General features: G+C 42.7%; 1 protein-coding gene across 2 annotated transcripts in view; it reads left to right on the top strand.

Annotated features, from left to right (window-relative positions):
* GSK3B (glycogen synthase kinase 3 beta) overlaps positions 1-18774 on the top strand; it is a 148538-nt gene that overhangs the window by 70928 nt on the left and 58836 nt on the right. For both annotated transcript variants that reach the window (XM_059816725.1, XM_059816718.1), the window contains exon 3: positions 12584-12667. In XM_059816725.1, the coding sequence (XP_059672708.1) occupies positions 12584-12667 (84 nt within the window). The remainder of the gene's footprint in view (positions 1-12583; positions 12668-18774) is intronic.

Below are 18774 nucleotides of genomic sequence, written 5' to 3'. Positions count from 1 at the left end.
GGTTTGTCTTCCTGTGCAGCAGCCCTGCTCGATTTATTTCTGGCTGTGGAATAAAGCTGTAAGACTCTTGAACTGAGGAGGAGAATATAATGAGAGAGAGACGGTCTTGTGCGGGGGTTCCATCACTTCACCTGGATAAGTGTTTTGGGCTGCTTTTGAAGGCAGCTGGTTTTTAGGAAAATGTTGAAATTTGTGCGCATCCTCTTTGGTGCGGTCCTGCTTAGGAAAGCTGCACCATGTTTTCTATATCCCGTAAAGACTTGCTAAGGACAGGTAACTCATGGGAGGTGCTGATTCAAATTGAATTCAGTGCCTTTGCTGTGATTTCTCATGGAAGTATTAAATAACGCCTAATCCCTAGTTTTAAGAGGTGCTGCAGAACAATGTAGGCCCTAACGTCTAGTCTAATGAAGGGTGCTATGTGTGATAAAAGTGAGAGGTAGGCCTTGTTTGCTTCAAGGGGGCATAAACTAAATTTTTCTGTTACTAATCTAAATGTTAATGCCTTGGTTGTTCTAACATACGTTTCTCAAAAGCCAAGCAAACGATGGGAAGAAATAGGGGTTGCTGCTTTTCATACCCTTCAATATCAGGTCAGGAGAGAGAACGTATCAAGCAGAGAATTAAAGTATTGAGGGGAAAAAAGCTTTAGCATAGAGATACACTATTGTATTTGGGTCTGGAAGCTGTTACTTGTGATTATCTTGATTGCTTTAGGTAGCAGCAAGTTGGCGGTTTAAAAACTTTGTGTTTTGTCTTTCAAGTCCTCCTCTCAGTGAATAAAGTTAGTCAGAGGTATACCTCACCATTGCTATGACAGCGAGGGCTTCCCTGTGGAATGAATCCCTGTTCTTCCCTTCTGGAGCACTGTGATCTTGAAGTAACAGTCCTTAAAAGGCTTTTGATTTCACTGGAAGCTACCAAGTGTTCAGGAGATACTTGATAACTTTTTCTTGGGCTTAGGGTCCTTCAGAAACTTAATCTGGGAGTAACGAGGGGCCCGACTGGTTTGGCAGCTGGATGCCACCATTTTTCATGTCCCTTGTACCTCTGAATATATCTAGCTTTTTGAACACAGACCAGAAATAGTTAACAACTTCTTCCATCTAGTCAAAACTGTGTGTTTTCTACCTTGGGCCAGGACAGGTGCCCTGTCTCTCTTGGTTATCTCACATTCGGTTTCCTGATGTGACTTCTAAAGTGCAGACATTGGGAGGTTTTTTTCCATCTGTTTCTGTAATGGATACAGGACAGAAGAGGCCAATTTTGGCTTTTTGACGGGTGTGAACATCAGTGGTCCTATTGATCTCTCTCTCATGTGTATTTGATCGCCATACTTTAGAATATTGAGCTGGGCAGAGTAAAACAGATGTAATGGCTTCCTGGATAAACGCATTAATGTGGATTATTCTATATACTAGTAGTAGATTCAAGTCCATTTTTCACAACACTGTATTATAAAGTGCTATGACTGAGAGAAGACCGTTCTTGCTGTTTCTGCAGTTCCTCACCTGCAGAGCTTTTCCCTCTGGTAACAAATGAGGGAAGGGTCTTAAAAACAAATCTCCTTTCATTACTCAACTCCAGTTCATCCCCACAGCATGTCTGTTCTGCATGATGTATGCGGTGGGAGACCACGTTAAACTATGGAAAATAAGATCTTGTTGCAGGAAGTAGATGGCAAGGTCAGTGAAAGGTTTTGCACCTTGCATTACTAGTAACAGTGGAAGTTTTAATACCTTACAAGAATCTCCTCTAGTACTGTAGGTTAGACACAAGAGAATGTGTAGTCCATTGAAAAGGTGGTAGGTGATGTAGGAAACACTTTCTGACATAATTAATGTGATTGACTTGCACACAGTGTCACAAAGTCATTGAGTCTCTTGCGTTTTACCAATGCATTTTTGAAAATTGTTTACAAGTTCAGTAAAAGAGGTTAAACGTCCACGTCTTCAGGTTTTAGGGTCCCAGATGACTAGGAACTAAGCTTTTTTGAGCCTTCCTTGGAAGCATCTGGTGATGGCTGCTGTTGAACTGTTGGGTGATGTGGTGCCCAGATGATTGGTCTGACCAAGTTGTCTTTGTTCCCTCCGTCCCTTGGTTTCACCAGTTCTCCTTCTGTTTACTTCCTACAGGGTTATATGTAAGTTCCCATTTTATTCTGGAAGTAAGGTGGAAGCCAGGATGCTCCCCAAGCTACCCCTCTCTCACACAGTGGCAGTGTCACTACTGCCCAAGTTCCCAGCTATAACTTCAGCTTTTTGTTTTTTCATTCCTGAAAACTTGCTGGTCTAGCATCAACTCTGTAGTTGTGCCCAGATACCTGACAGTGAAGCCAGCGAGTGGGTGCTTCAAAGAGCTGAAGAAAGAGGACTTGCAGGTGGGATGGCTATTGCACTACTGCCCCTGCAGCGAGACAGCTCTGAATTTAAGCCTACCCCAGGGTAAGCGTCACAACCAATGTCGTAGGAGTATGTTGTGATGAGAGTTAGCCTCCAGGCCCTGATTCATGAACAGCAGCAGCTTAAACTCGCAGGGCACAGGTAGACCTCCACACCCAGCTGCCCGCCCTGGGGTAGGCTTAAATTCAGAGCTGTCTTATCCCAGACAGAAAAGGGAGCAACTGAGTCGATAGCATTCCTAGATCTTTGCAGAGACTGGGGAAGAAGGGCTGAGCTCCCCAGGGGTTAGGTTGGCCCTGCCCTGTGTCGGTCCAGCTGGCCCTGGCCCTTGGGAAACTCTGAGCTTGGAGGCCCGTGAGGTGGTAGTGTAGCCTTTTGAAATGTGGTTAACGTGCACCCCTTTAAATTCATGGTGCTCACCTGACATATGAAACCATTTCTCTCTGCTCCCTTCCTTCTTTTCAAGCTCTCTATTACTTTCTAGTGTGACCAAGTGGCGAATCTAACCATAGTGCTGTGTATCTGCTATTAAAATTTGTCATTAAAAACGCACTTTGCTACGTAAATACTTACTAAAACTTACTCGTCTTCTCTGTACTCTTTCACTTCTAGCCTAAATTGCCCCAAAAGAATGTGAAGATTTCCTAATCTTTTCATTTCAGTGCTGTGACACCCTTTAGCCTGAGGAAATGATTTCTTGAAAAATGGGACAGTGTTCGAAAAGCGCTACTGCTGACTAAGGGAAAAAAACCTCAAGCAAGAAGACTGATAACCTGTTTTATCAAACTTGAACACTAACTCTTCTAGTAGCTTAGAGTGGATTTGTACTTTGACATAGTTGGCTTTCCCTTTCAAGTGTATGATAGATTTCTTGTACGTAGCAAAGGTCAACTGGTGAAATTATTTTGCAGTTACCGGAAGAATGTGCTGCTACCTTTTAGTATGAAGATATGTATCTGGGGAAGCTCAAATTGGTTTTTTCTATATAAAACTATGAAAAACGAGTGTTGAAACATTCTTATACACGTGTGGCTATGATCTGAAATTTGGTAGGGTATTTATTATCTTAGGCTTATCTCAGACCTGGTATTGCATGTGGTGGTTTTAAATTATAGCAGTAACTAATAAATGCTGATATTTGCTCATGACAAACTTACCAAATCATGGGGGTGGGGAGCCCATCAGGAATTTGGGGAGAAGGGCTTACTGTATACGTGCATAAGGTAAGGAGTGCAAGTCCTCATTTTAACGTCGCTGCTAGGGTTGAGCCGATTTCCTCTCCCATTCCCCCACACCCAGAGGAGGAGCTGCCCCGGCTCCCACAGAATTCAGTGGGGAATGCTTAACCTTTTAAAAGCTCGGTCATCTGGGAGCTCATTATTAAGACTCGTACTTCTGAAGGATTTAATTCTGCTTGGCAAATAATCATCTGCAGGCAGCTAATTCCACTTGCCAGTTCCGCTCCCCCTTTGCTCCCTGCCTTAGTCTTTACCTGTCGTTTCCCTTTCTTGAGTCCTTCTAACTTGGATGCTTCCTCTAGGGTCTTAGGGAGTCAGAAATGTTCATTTGGATTGAAATTAAAGCCCCTAATGACTTCTAGCATCAGGCATCTTCGCGTCATGTAGCAATAGTCCTGAGACGAAGGAAGACTAAACATTGGAGGCAGCACTTACCTGTTCCCTAAATAAATAAATAAAATCTTTTGGAGGGTGAGGAGAAATTATTTTTGTTTTGCAAGTCCTTTGAAATCTGTCTGCATGAAACATCTGCTGCATCATGCGTAAGAAGAGAAGGCCAAGAGTAATAAAGCATTTCATTAATGTTTAATAACATAGTGATTAGCAATCCAGCAAATGTCTTATGCCCATGGGAGAGTGGAACTTATTTGATTAATAGATTAATTGCAACCTGTTCCGGTTGTGATTGCAGGTGTAAGTTTCTATGGATGTTGCAGATGCCCTGAGGACTGATGTTATAGGCATGCTTACACTTACTTTCTTCTTCCTAGTTGAAGAGTTAAAGATCAAAACATGAGGAAAAAAATCTGTCTGCTGTTTCTATGAAAGGAGAATGTTTTTTACTGTAAGAGTTTTGCAACAGAGATCCTCTGTGCTACCTCTGAAAAAGAATGGCTATTATCTCTGAAAGCATAGGGCTGCCTTTTAGAAAATACTTTTCCTTTCAATTATTCTCCTTCCTGCACTTTCTTTCAGTGTTATAATGGACTTGAACCAGCTCTCTGAGTTTCAGACTTAGTTCTGTTTTTCTGACTTTTATCTTGGCTACACTGTAATTCCTCCTGCATGTGGACTCGCCGCTGGCAGAGCACAGTAGATGCTGTAGAACTGAAATGAGCTGTTCATCAAGTTACAGTATTTGAAACAACCACTTGAAAATGATTAAGTGAATTTCAGGTTGTGGTCTAGAAGTGTCATGATGCTGGAAATCAATTTACGTTCCAAGTTTAGTCTCGAGCTTCCTGAGCTGGCAGGAATTTAGAGGTGGTATTAAGTCTCTGAGAGGCTCTCAAACTCCACTTCCATTCAGAGAGGCAGCGATGAGCTAACGAAGAACTGGGCTCCCATCCTTCAATTAACCGCTGAGGTGCGGGGAGGAAATAAAAGAAGAGTCAGAATTTTTCTTCTGCTCTCCCAAGAGATTGAGGCATATTGTATGTTCTCTTAAGAACACAAATAAGCCATTTCTGTCTCCAGTTACAGGAAATGATGTGTAATAGTTGTATGAAGCTCGAGTTTTCTGCCTGGGGACTGTGTCTGGCATTGGCAAGAGCAGGCTGGATATAATGTTATACGGCACTTGCCATTGCTGACTGCGTAGGGGAAGAGTTAGGAAGTTGAAAGCACGTGGTCCCTTTGTGAGAAGGGATGTAATGCCTGAGTTTATTGGGGGCAGTACTACAACAGAAGGAATTAATAGGGTGGAAACAAGGTGTGTGTTTGGTATCTCAGGTTTTCATCCAGTATGCCTTTCTGTCAGCTCACTCATTACTGCGTGGTTGGGATTCAAATCTATCTAGCTCTTAAGGGGTTAATGAAGTCTAGCTCACATTTGCAGTGGCTGTGTGACTTTTTGCTTCACTCATTATTCTAGAGCTTTAGTTTCAGGCACGTTTTTTTCCTCTTGCTGCCCCGACAGCTCTTTAATTTCAGCCGAGCTGCAATAAATCATGGGTTTGCAAGTTGGGAGTGTGCTGGTGGCCCCACCTACGCTTGCCTAAACCCCGTGCCTTCGGCTTGCCCTGGCCTGGCCCCAGCTCCAGCCCGGCATGCTCTGCCCGCTGGCCTCTCCACGCAGGTCCTGCCTGCTGCCACGTTCGGAGCCGATGCTTTTTGCCCTGATCTGTACCCCTGCCAGGGCTGAAGGTCGCTGTGCTCAGTAATAAATTTTGGCTAGAATACAGCTGACGCACGCGTTTTGTGCCTCTGACTCTTTCTGGGTGTTTGCAGGCCAGCGTTTCAGAAACATTTTGCTGTGCAGCCCTGCTGTGGGTCTCCGTTGTTTGTTCCTTCAGGATCTTAATTATCAGATTTTTACATGAGGACAAAGAGTGGAAAGTTTGGCAGTGTTGTGGAACTTGGTAGCGAAACGAAGCTGGTTTTGGAGCCTTTTCATTGCTTTTAGTTTTGTAGTAATACAGAGCATGATGCAACTGCGCTTCACAGAAATGCATGCGCAGGCATTCTGTATCTCGGACCCCCCATCAGCTTCCTCCACTTTTCCCGCTTGCGTGGCACAGTGCACGTTAACTCATTATTCTCATGTTGTATAGGCACTTAGCCTTTGGGTCTTCGCTTGCGTGAGGGTTGGGATTCCTATCGATGGCAGGCAGGGAGAGGTGTCGAGGAAGGGGAGTGTGTGTCTGATATTTAAAGCAGCAAGTTTGTATTTATGCTGTAAACTGCTGATTGCTATCACTGATTTCTATTTTTTTCTTAGGGAAGCCCTGAAGGTTAACAGGATAGTAATTGGTATTGTATCTATGTCTCTAGGATTTTTTGGATGACAGCAGTCAAAGCGCTTTTGCAAGCGCTAACCCTCAAAGCTGCTGCTGTGCACATCCATGTGTTACACATTGGTAGAGGTTGGCGCAGGACACGGTATCTGGACTTTCTGACCTGTGCGTTAGGCCTGCTGGGCTGCAACTATTTAACGATCGTCGATGGACCAGCACTAACTAGATGGTGGTGGTTGTGGCATTACAGCTCTTGGTATGTCATAGATACAGATATTTAATAAACAGTATTTATTTGTTGGTATAGTTGTGTATTTCTGGATTAAAGGTCATGATTGTGTGAGTTTGGGACTTAACACGGGTGCTAAAAATGGAGACCTTCCCAACTTAGATCTGCTGGTGTTGGAAATGTGCCGTGCCTGGCAGGAGAAGGAGACTGGGGCTTTGTCTTAATCCGCGCCTCAAATGTAAATGACGAAAACTGTGATCCCTGTTGACATTTATCTCTGCTTGAAACTGCTTGCCTACAAAATGGACTTTTCATGGGTGGCTAGCTATTGATGATTGGCACGGGCAGATTCCCAGCCCAGGCCTCTGTAGTTAAGCCCCTTTTGCACTTTTTCCTCCAAGCACTGATTTATTTCAGTGATAGCTTAGGGCAACTACAGGAGAATGTAGGAATTAGCCTTTATTCTGTAAAATGACTCAGTTATCATATATCTGTGAAAGACAGTTCTGTAAGCCATAGAATAATTTCTGTAAAATTTTTGCTGACAGCAAGGCAGTGTTAGAAGTAGCCTTGTGATTGATGGTGTTTGAAATCCACCTTTGGAGGAATGGGTCAGGCAGCTTCAGGAATTTTTAGAGAAGATGTGCTACAGCTTTTATTTTCCAGTCTGTCCCACTAAGCTTAGGAGAAACCAGCCATACTAGGGTTGGAGCTTTAGTAAAGGTACTAGTGAAAATATGCTCATCTTGGTGATGCCACTACCCCTTGGTAGCCTGTCAGGTGCTATTTCTGTACCACAGGCAGCTTATGGTGAGAACGAAGGCTTCCTCTGTGGTCTGGAGTGTTTTGTCTTGGTACATTTTACAAAGCTGAGCCTGAGAGGCATGGCTCAAACGTTGCGCAAGCACCTGTCTCTGCAAGGCATCAAGCTTAGCTGGCTAGGATCCCGTTGAAAGACCTCTGTCAGCATGCGCCTGCTGTCCTGTGCTTGGGAGTCCAGCCTTTTTCTTGTGGTGGGAGATGGTCAGGATAAAGAGTCGTCTTCCTGCTGTATGAAAATGCTTTAAATCTCTCAAGGTCTCAGCCTGAGCCTGTTTTCCTGGGCAGGCTCAGCAGTGCGGCGGGTGAAGGTGAGTGGAGGTGACTAGTCATTCAGGCTGCTCAAGTGGAAGGAAGCAGCGGGGTAAAAAAAGCAAGCCCTGCTGCTTCATCACTGCCTTCATGCCTCCTGCAGGAAACCAGTTCCTTCCCCAGCTTTGCCTGTGGCTCCCTGCTCCGCCTTTTCACTGTGGGGAAAGCTTTGACTGAAGAATAAGATATGTGGTAAAATGGAGATGATAATGGAAGCAGGAGAAAGGAGGAAACTGTAAACATGACATGTGCAAGAGGAGGAGGATTGTGTATACTCAGAAATTTGGATCTACCTGTATTGCCTCCATCCATCTGTAATGCCAGAGTTCATGTGACAATTACCCTCCATTTTCTGTTTTTTCCAACCTGATAGAAGAATGCAAGATACTGAGCTTCAGCATTTGAAGGTATTACCCTGAGAAGAATAAAAATCAGTTCAAAAAGTGCGAAAATGAGAATTAGCTTTAGTTGCTGGCCTTACTTGTTTTAAGCAAGAAGACTGTTGCTGAAGTTGCTTGTTGAAATAGATTGGTAGCTTATCCCTGCCTTTCCATCAAAAAGATATCCTCTCTTAAAAGTACAAGATGTATGCAATCTTACCCGTTCACAAGAACCAGGTCATGTCTTTGGTGTGGCACAGGTCAAAAATACGGATTTCTAATTTCTCCCATTTCATCTGCTTTGAACATAATCCTCAGAGAACCTTGCTGAGACTTTAAACAGGCGTTTCAGAAGAAAAAAGAAGAGCAAAACCCAGCATACCCTTTAGCTAAGGAACCTCTGAGGAATTCTCTTCTGAACTGGATCCGGGTGATATTTCTACACTTTATTGGGTAGATATTGATAATGTCTTGCTGACATGAGCTGCACAAGACCTTCCACCTTCATTTGCTCTGGTCCAGTTCAGAAAGTTGCAAGTCCATAAGGCGTCATCTCTGATCCAGTCGTTTTATCCCGTTGTAAAAAGGGGGTGGGGGGGAAGAAGGAGGGGAAAAAAAGAAAAAGCAAAGATCCAGGTTAGGTGTGATGAATGCAAACTGGCATAGCTCTAGAAATCTCCGGACGCGGAGGGAAGGGAGTGCGTGGGGGGGGGCGATGGTTATCCTAGTCTGTAATAGCAGATTACAGTAGTGAGGCAGAAATGATCTTGCTTTGGTGGTTTTATATCAACTGCAGCATTAGCACGGTTACGAGGAATTGGGGTTGTAACTTTGGAGAGAAGGCATGAGTCTTCATGCATGAGCTTTATTGGCTATGTTTTGAAGTTATAAATCTGATGTTGTCTTGGCAATCTTTAACTTTGATGAGCAACCAGATTTCTTCGATATAATGAACAGATACAGGCAGTCTGGGCTAAGAAAGTTGTCTTCAGAAGTGATGAACAGGGCTTTGTCACGTTGGGTTTGCTTCAGTAGTTAGTGAAGGGCTCAAATGCACAGTTTCAAAGCAGTCTTCTGGAGTTGTGCGTCAGCAGCCCCTTGCCTTCTGGATAAAGAAATCTACTTTATCTAAAGAAATCAAACTGCAACAGAAATTTGCTAAGTAACCTGTTCATAGTCCCGTTGGTTTGCGGCTTCTCAAAGGAACGTGTGCTGCAGGAGCTCTGTGTTTTGGTGCAAACAGAAGTCTGCTGGGTCCTCTGTCGTGGTGAGGCTGGCGCTGAAGGGTATTGCTTGCATCACTGCTTACCAGGTCTGATACTCTCAGTAAGAAAACGAAATCCTTCTCTTCGTGTGAATGGGTGGGAGAACAGGAAAGAAGAATAACTTCCTCTTTGAGTCTTTGACTTTACATCCATGTCTCTTAGAAGAAGACAAAAATGATGAGTTAAGGGTAAGCACAAGCTTTATGTTTTCATCCACCCTGTATTTTTGATTATGCACTCTCAGCCTTTCTCATCAGCATGTTTTGAAATGGTTTTAGTTTGCATTATATTTAGACGTGCGTTTTCTCTCTTGTACTCAATGTAGGACATCTGTCACTGTTCACTTCGCTAAAGGTTCCCTGCTTATAATCTGATAGTTCCCCCTGCCCCCAGTGCGTTTGTGCACTGGTAATTAACAGCCTACATTATAATGTGAAAAGGCTGTTATTTATTTAAGATGTATACAGGGAAATACATGATGAAGTGAAACTACTTGACGTATTCATCTGAGAAAAAATTAATTCTTTAAAGCATCAGTCTGTTACATGAATATCAGTTGGTAGCGGTTCCCCCGCCACGTCCAATTCGAGCTTTGCAAGTGTTTGAGTATTTCCAGTTTTTATTCCACCAGGGAATGGTGATTAGAAGTCAGCTTGATTTAAAGGTGGCTGAGGTGACTGTTTGACTAAGATGACAGTTTCCTTCTGCCTAGTCGCAGGATGCGAGATATAGGTTACTGTGTGACCGGTTTATGAGTTATCCCTGATATTAGCACCTCTTGAAGCATTGTTGGTGCAGCTGCAGCAGATGGTCAGGATGAGAGCTGAAGGAGATGGATCGGAGTGGAAGGCATCAAAGTGGGCACAGACTGTGCTTGTGCTAGGATGAGACACCAGAGTATAAATATAGCTTCAGCCTAGCGTTAGACTAACTTCTGCTGATTTTCTTCCCCCCACACCCCCCCAGTGTATCCAATCAGCGTATCCGTGCTAACTAAAGAGCACGAAGCGGTAACCTGATTTAGAGTATGTATGTGTATTTTAAGGAGCTAGTAGAGATATTGCCAAAATAATATCTGCACATTCATGCTTAGTGCATTCATGTTTCTTCCAGTAATTCCATGAGATAAAAGGTGCTATCCCCATCTCACAGCCAGTGGGAGAAAGGGAGGCAGAAATTACCATCCTTACATTGTGCTATGAATTGCTGGCGGAATTTGGTTGAGGTGCTGGGACTTGCAGTGTTAGGTTCAGTCCTGTAGTAAGACTGTTAAGCACTGTAAAAGCCAACTGGAGAAATCAATCTCTTGCCATAATTGGTGTTTCAGTGACAGATGGGATCTCGAGCCATCCCTACCTCAGCTCGCTAGTTGAAATCTGCACGAGATTGTAAGGTCTGGGGAGACACCGCTGAACCGGCAGTGGCTTGCGGTTCAGGCAGGATGAGAGGAGGAGGTCTTTCTGTTGGTCTGAAGTCTGAACTGCGCTGTGCGTCACAGGAACCCCAGCCATGACTCTCAAAATTGACTTTTTGGTAGCATTTAATAAAGAGTAAGTGGAGAATATTTGAGCTCCTGTTCCTACCAGGAGAACTCTTTTCTCTGTGAGATGTGAAGGTGTGTTGGCAAGGTTATGTGATGAAGCCTGTATACCTCTTTCAGAAACTCACTCCATGGGATTTCAGGAAGTACATGAAAGCCGTAAAGGTCTCTCCCTGCTTTCTCTTACTTTCTCTCTTCATCCTTCAGTATAGAATAGGCCTGTCTCGGTGTGCACCTAACAGACTTAGGCTTTAATCTGTTCAGAAGCCGGGCAGGCTCAGGGAAGGACTTGCTTTCTCCTTAAATACTAGCTGGATAATTGCCAACTGATAATTCTGTGAGATGTCACTCGTGTTTGTAAAGAGCTGGCTAATACTGAAGTATTTTTTCCGTCAGCGGGTGGCAGGGATGGTAGGATTAATGATACTGCATCCTACCTAACACCTTTTTTTTTAAGGCTACATGGCTTAGAGGAATTAAAAGCAGAGTTCATAGCCATGTTCACATTAGAAGCACTGAGTGATTTTTGTGGAGTTCCTTAAGCTTTAATCATAGTGATAGGCACCGTACGTGACCCTCTGATACACAGAATATGAAATCCTTATTTCGACAGCAGCACTGCACAAAGTAGGTGTTTAGCTTTGTGCATTTAAGTATGAAAATGTGTGGTGGCTAAGGAATTTTCTTCCTAAATATTCCTGAAGTTGGCCAGAGTTAATGATGTTAGTAGGACCAGTGTATTAGTCTAGTGTATTGGTCCTAGCTAGTTAGGATGCATGATCAGCAACTCTGTGATCCAAGTAGAAGTTGGAATACCTTCTATTTGTGAAGCTGCAGATTGTAGAGACTATGGAATGAAGTATAACAAACATAGCTGTGCTAATTTTACTTGCTTGGTTTTATTCATACCAGCAATTCAACATTTCACTCATTTTTATCTGTTAGGCTACAAGATCCCTCATTTGCTTAGGGCTCGGTTACAGTGGATATTGCAGTAAAGTCCCCAGTTCATCATGCGTGTAACGAACTGATTTTAACAGCTGTTTCAGGTTGATATAAAACAGAAAAATAACACTGTTGTTCTGTCTGCCTAAACCTGGTTAAACCTTGGTTGAAGTGGGAACGGAGTTGCCTACTCGATTTCAGCTGCTTTTTGTTGCCAATAGCAAAGAGAATGGTAGGGGAAATGACCTTCCATCACAAACCTCTTTTGCAGTGTGGAGGAGGGCAGGTGTGTAGGTGGAAGTGTTATGTTTGCTTTTACATTATTTTTACGGTGTTGAAGGGGGATAGGCTTCCAACCGTTCGGGCTGATATATTGCATTATTGTAAGATCAGAAAGTAAAAATGGAAAGTTAATGTCGTCTTGCTTTTTACCACTGAAACTGGTAATGTAAGTAGGTAATTCTTCAGTTTTGTGATGGATTTGTGGACCTTTATTTTAGAGGGAAAATGTGCTCAAAGAGGTTGATATGCTCAGTGGTAAAGTAATTGGAAGAAAGACTAATAAACTTATGAAAGCTGTTGCCTCTTTCCAGCTTCAGTTGTTCTGTGGTACCTTGATTTTGTCAGTTCCTGTATCTGTAAATTAAGATGTTCATTACAGTACTCTAACTTTGTGAGAAAAGAGTTTTTCTAATCGTTTGCTTTCCTCTTGTTACAGAACCGAGAGCTCCAGATTATGAGAAAGTTGGATCATTGTAACATTGTCCGATTGCGTTATTTCTTCTACTCTAGCGGAGAGAAGGTAAGAATGAAAAACAAGGCAATGCCTTCTGGTAACCATCTGGGGTATAACCGAACTGTTTGCACTTCTAGAGACAGGAGCGTGAAGATAGTAGATGTGATAACATTGAGAAAATGCTATAGTGGTGCCCCACAGGTCATGTTGGAGCAGATCTTCAGTACGGAAGTGTGTGGTCCATGAGGCGTAGTGTTATTAGTATAGCACAACAATAGCGTAATGGATTTGGATACATACCGCCTCTTTTTCAATTTAGTGAAGCACAGCCAGGCTTCATTTGCACGTTCTAGTGCTACCTTTCCATACGTGCAGATACGTTTTCTAGGATTCGGCGTTAAGCACTCTAGATCTAAAGCACTTCTGTGACTCTTCCCAGACTCAGTCTCTGTATGCTTCTGTCCCCCTTCCTTGTGTGTCTGTTCTGTAAACAGGCTGAGTTTCCAAGCCCAGACGAAAGAATAATGTACGATCACGTGATTGTAGCATTTGTCAGAACACTTATGCTCCAGAAGAAGGAGCACATAGCTGGATTTAATAAATCTCAAGAAGTAGACACTGCCATTTTATCGTTCTTTTCAGTCCAGGTATAGAAGTTCCTTAGGTGTTTTTAAAAAGGGGTTACAAAGTTTTGTTTTAATGTGAAGTTCTAACAGCTTCCTTGCTTATGTATGTATCAGCATTTTAGGAATCGTAGGAGAATTCAGGATGAAATGGACCTCAAGATGGCATCTGGTCGAACCTCATGCTTAAAGCAGGGTCATCCATGAAGTTATAAAAAAAACCAAACCCCAAATGTGTTTCTGGCCCGTGTGGGAGTTAATGTAAGCTGTGAGGTGGGGAAATGGGGTAGACGACCTTCTGAACTTCCTCTGATCTTTTTATATATAGTTATAAATATTTCTATAAATTGTATCGTAATTTTTATAGATGTTATGTTCATTTTCTAAAGCAGATTACAGCCTTAGTTGTCTTCAGATTCCAGTACATGTGTCTACAATGCTGTAAAGGACTGTATAAGAGAGCTGATAGCTACTGGAAGGCTATTAACTGCTCTTGCCACAAAGTGGGCCAACAGAGTGAAAGAGGCAACCCACCCGCTTCATGATCTTTGGAGCTAGAGAAGGAGCTGACATCTCCAGGATAAGTTGTTGGTGGCAGGTCGCTGCAGTCTCGTGCAGTGCACAGAGGGGTAATTGGAGGAGCTCTGTTGTTACCTCTCTGAGAGGTGCTTGGGGGGCACCTGGCCCTGTGCTGTGCCTGTGCTTATGGAAAGCTTGCAGAACCACTTTGCAGGAATCAAGGAGAAATGTGATTTAATTTTTTTTTTTATCAGCCTTTCCTGTTCCTTCCTCCCCCTTGCCTGGTGATAGCAAGCATTTCCAGTGTTATATGGCTGTTGTTGTTTTGTTGGTAGTGCAGTGAACTTTTTTAAACTTTATTGTGCTCATTTAGCATATAACCAGAAACTCATCAAGCAGCATGAGTACAAGAAGGGGAATACTGTGAAGGAGGGCTTGGTTTTGGGGTTTTATGTTTGCTTTTTTAACCAGCTTATAACTTGGCTAGGGTGAAGTAGAATTTCATGAGACAAGCAGAAGACAACTGCTTTATCTAATGGCTTTCAGAAACCTCCTGCAAACAATGGAAGTGTTAAAACATTTCAGAACACTGTTCCAGAAAGCCTTTATATAACAGTAACTTGAGTAAAACTCTTGGAAATCTTTAACTTGATGTTGAGCTTGAGACTGGATTTTCCACTTAGCTGTTTCAACTCCACGTGGCTGATTCTTGGCAACGCTAGTTTTGTTTTTAAAAATGTGGTCTCTATCCATGACCAGTGAATCTTCATGCTTCAGTGAGAAGTTCTCTTTCACATTCCTTTCTGCTCTTCCCTCTTCATGTCTTTTTGAGATTTCCACTGCTATCCTGTTGCAAAACGGGACGAATGCGAACCAGTCCCTAGGGCAAAGGTGCACCCAGCAGAACATCAGCAGCGGTAATGTCGCAGTTCAGGTTGCAAGGTCTCTTTGCAGTTCGGTACAAAATGATACATAATTGGCTTGCAAGTATTTCCACGTGGGTGGCAGCAGGTGAAGATAACTGTGTATGAGTTTCTTGGCTGCTGTTTGGGAAGACCTCTAGAGAGCAGCAAGTTGGTGTTCTGAAGCTCATCTGGGAAGGAAGAATAATGTTTCTTCTCATGTTTTTGTAAGTTTGGGAAGCAATAACATCTTTTCCTTCAGATTACCCCCATAATCAAGCTGGCTCTTTGGAGAGTGGAAGAAAAGGGAGAAAAGCATGAGGTCCCATCGGGTAACCAGGCAGGAGATGTAGGAAGCTGTTGCAGATTTAGATGCTAGGGACCCAGAGCTTTATAAAAAGTGATTCTTGAAGCCAAGCCCAATGGGAAGAGTAATGTAAAAATCCAAGGGATGTATAGCAGAAAATGCAGTAGCATAGTGATGAGTGGGGCTTGCAATTGTCTGTCGTCTTCGTGAAGAACTTAGCATAAACCCAGATTAATGGCAGTGAACTGTTAATTGCTCAAGTCTAGCAGTGATGGTAAAATTTCAGAGGTAACTATAATAGTGCTGATCCCTTTAATGAAATAGTTCATCAATGAACTTAATTTTGCTACCAATATATGAAGCATTCTCTTGCATGAAGGTTTTCATGCTGCCGTCATCACTCCACCTGTTTGTTCTAGTGTTTCTTGGACTTCTCCCTTCTTCCCTGGTGCGTAACACCAGTGCATCTAAGCCCAGAGACTTTTCTTTCTTTGTTTTTTGGACAATATCTGAGAAGCTTAAATCTGTCTCCATTTCAAGATACCTCAAAGGATTTCTCCAAATCCAGTCAGACTGGCACTCTTTGAAAGCCGTGTGCCTAGTAGTTGCTTTAGTTCATTTTAATCGTTAGGCGTTTCTAGGCACTGGGCAACCTTAAAACTGGCTTTATTCTAGGAAAACAGGGGGTTTAATTCTTTATTAGAAAACTGGAAGCAATAGAAAATAGCATCAAATAGAAAAACAATTCTAAATAACACTCGCTGGTAAGACTATTCCTTAGCTGCATCAAAGTTGTAGCTACTTTGTAGAGATTTGGAGCGCTCTGTTCGCTTTTTCTAGGGGCTATCCATGGAACTGGTTGAAGTGCTTGAGCTCGCTATCTTTTCTTTTTCCTTGTGATGAACTCTCCTTTCTGTGTCTCCCATTTGCTTAAACTTTTCTTCCTGCTTTTGCCCAAAAGCAATCCAGCATTAGCACCATGGAAACCTTGTATCAAACACGGCTTTGACTGATTTCTTCTCCCTTGTTTTCTATGACTGGGTGACTGCCTTTTGTCTGAGCATCTTTGAATTTGTATTGCCTTTATGTAGGTATACCCTATATGGGGGGGGATGTGTGTGTATAGATGCATGCACGTGCACACATATATTTATACCTTTATATGTGTGTGTATATATATGAAAGTTGTTTTGAGTACTGACTACATATTAATCACGTTTGACTAATTTCTAGTTTAAAAGAGCTCAAAGAGAGCACGTAATGTATATTAATATGACTATTGAGAGGCTTGGCATTCAGGTTGCTTCTATGAACTATTTCCTGCTTGGTTTTTTCTTTTTGTAAGTTCACTGACGTTTGTCAGACCTGTTGGATAACCCAGTTCTTCCAAAAGACTCATCCTTAATGAATTTGCGAGAGTAGATTCTGATTTCTTTTTTTTCTGAGGCTGTATAAGATATCTGATAGCAGGACACTGACTTCCGTAGCTGTAATGAGCTTTTCAGTAGTCCAAAACCTGTAATTATGACTGGTGGAAACCAGAGAGGAAGGAAGAACAACCAAATAATGGGCTGAGTTGTGTATGGAAGATTCTCTTGGTGGAAGTAGTCACAAGTCTTTTCCATGTATTTCTGTGATTTGTGGTTTTCTAGGTAATTCTTTGAGAAAATGGGCAGGATTGTAGGGCTAGCCAACTCTGCTGCGTTTGGTAGTTTCGGTATTCTGCCTTAGGATGAGTTCTTGAACAAGATGCCTGGTTTGCCTATCAGCTTGCCACTGGGATATCAGACCGCATTAGGGAAGCGTACATTTCTGGTTTGATTTTTGCTACTTTTCCTTAATTTCAGGGACTGCCCTGCATTTAGCATGGCATGTAAATGTAAATGTTGATTTACTGAAGCAGAGGGAGATGGTCTTCTTGCCTGCCCTTTTCAGCCTAATTCTGCTGACAACCTTCTGAGCCATGCTCCAAGGGAGCAGACATGGATATACCGAATAATCCCTCTGGATCCTTTGCTGAGAGTATTCCCTGATGTTTAATGGTACGACCTGAATTCTTAAATCAGTAGCTGTTGAGTAAAATTGTTCAGCTGTGTAAAACCTGAAATGAGTTCCTAATCACCATTTTTTTTTTTTCTCTCTATTTCTGGTTTAGAGCTTTCTTTGTGGCAGTTCGTAACTGTTGGGTTTTCTTGTGTGGATGTTTTTGAGTGTTTAATAGCCTGATAGATCTGTATCCGTACCCAAATGAGGAAAAGAAGTCACTGGAGAGATTTGTTCCTGCATCAAATCGCATAAAAGTAAAGTAAATGCAGTTTTTGTTGAGTAATTGCATCTCTGGTTATGTAACTTTTATTTTAACCTCTCTAAGGTGGCTTGGTATTCAGAGGAGTCAAAGCGTATATGGAAACACAGAGATCACGAATAGGAAATATGCTGACTCTATTTTGGAGGCTGAGCTGGCCCTTCTGCATGCTCTAATTGATTTATAATCTTACTTAGCCTTAGCTGTAAGGGCATGCAGCCAAAAGTCCATGCAGACTCAGGATGGAAATTTACTCCCATAGAGTAAGGCTGAGGTTTAAAATAAAAGTGCAGGAGAGAGTGTACAGCAGCTTATAGATGCAGCTCAACGTGTATCTCACGTGTGCTTTGGCAGCGGTGTATTAACTGCAATGAAGAAATTTGGAAGAAGGGAGCAACTGGCTGATTTGCAAGTTTGGGCTTTGCTGAATGGTTGGTACTTCTCCAGGTTCATATCCCTGTTAGGAAGAGATACATCCTCCACCTTCAAAGAGGCACCAACATCACCACCCTTTCTTGTGGGAGTGTTCAGATGAGTCCTTATGTAAGGACCATCAGTTCTGTCCCTGTTAAAATGGAGTACTTTGTAGTTGAACCATTTGGTTTCTTTAATGAACTTGTTTTAAAAAAAAAAAAAAGTTCTTGCACAAAACGTTCAATTGACAGAGCCTTTAGCCCAGTTTTGAATGGACAGAGCCTGTGTGCGTGTTTTGCACCAACCTAGTAATGTGCTGAAGGGCCATCACTAGAGATGAATTTAGTCACTACGATCCATTTAATCCTTGGCAGATCTGCTGTGCTGTCAACAAATGAGCAATTAATGCCAATTATGAGGAGTTTTGTGATGTTGGTATCTCTGTAGTCCTTGCCTGAGGCCTGCCAAGCTTAGTTCAAAACGGGCACCAGTCATCAGATAACAATTATCAGTTACTGCTGTTAGGGCTCGCAACATGCTGGGAATTTCCTTACTTGTAGTTATGAGCAGTCTCTGGTTTTGAGTAGGTTGTGTTAATAGAAATAACAGTTTTGTCTGCCTGTGGTAGGGCTTTACAAGAGCAGAGTAGGCAGCAGTGGCTAGATCCTCCATGGGGTACATGGTGCAGTGGAAATAGGAAGCTCCGTGATTTCTCTCTACACCAGTGAACCGTCCAGTACGTCTGGTTAGTCGCTTCGGTTCTCAAGTCATTCCTCTACCAGCTCTAGCCACTGCTCTCATCTTCCCATGTTGGATGGCCGTTAGGAAAGCAGATTGTATTGTTTGTCCTGAGGCAGGTGTAGTTTGAACAATTATGGTGTATTATCTTGCCTAGTTTTCTGTCATGGATATATCCCGATTCAGGAATTCCTACTCAGCCTGGAAGGTAGTGTGCAGGCAAGAAAGTAGTGGATCTCCAAAGACTCTGCTTTTCATTTGCATGGTAAGGTATGCAGGACAGCTCAGTGATCCCAACATTATCCGTTAATTTTCATCTTCTAACAGAGTTACTGCCAGCCTATGGCACAGTCCGTGCTTGGGAG

Source organism: Gavia stellata, chromosome 1 (assembly GCF_030936135.1).
Source record: "Gavia stellata isolate bGavSte3 chromosome 1, bGavSte3.hap2, whole genome shotgun sequence".
Taxonomy (NCBI): Eukaryota; Metazoa; Chordata; class Aves; order Gaviiformes; family Gaviidae; genus Gavia; species Gavia stellata.
This window is presented reverse-complemented; position numbering and strand designations above follow the sequence as displayed.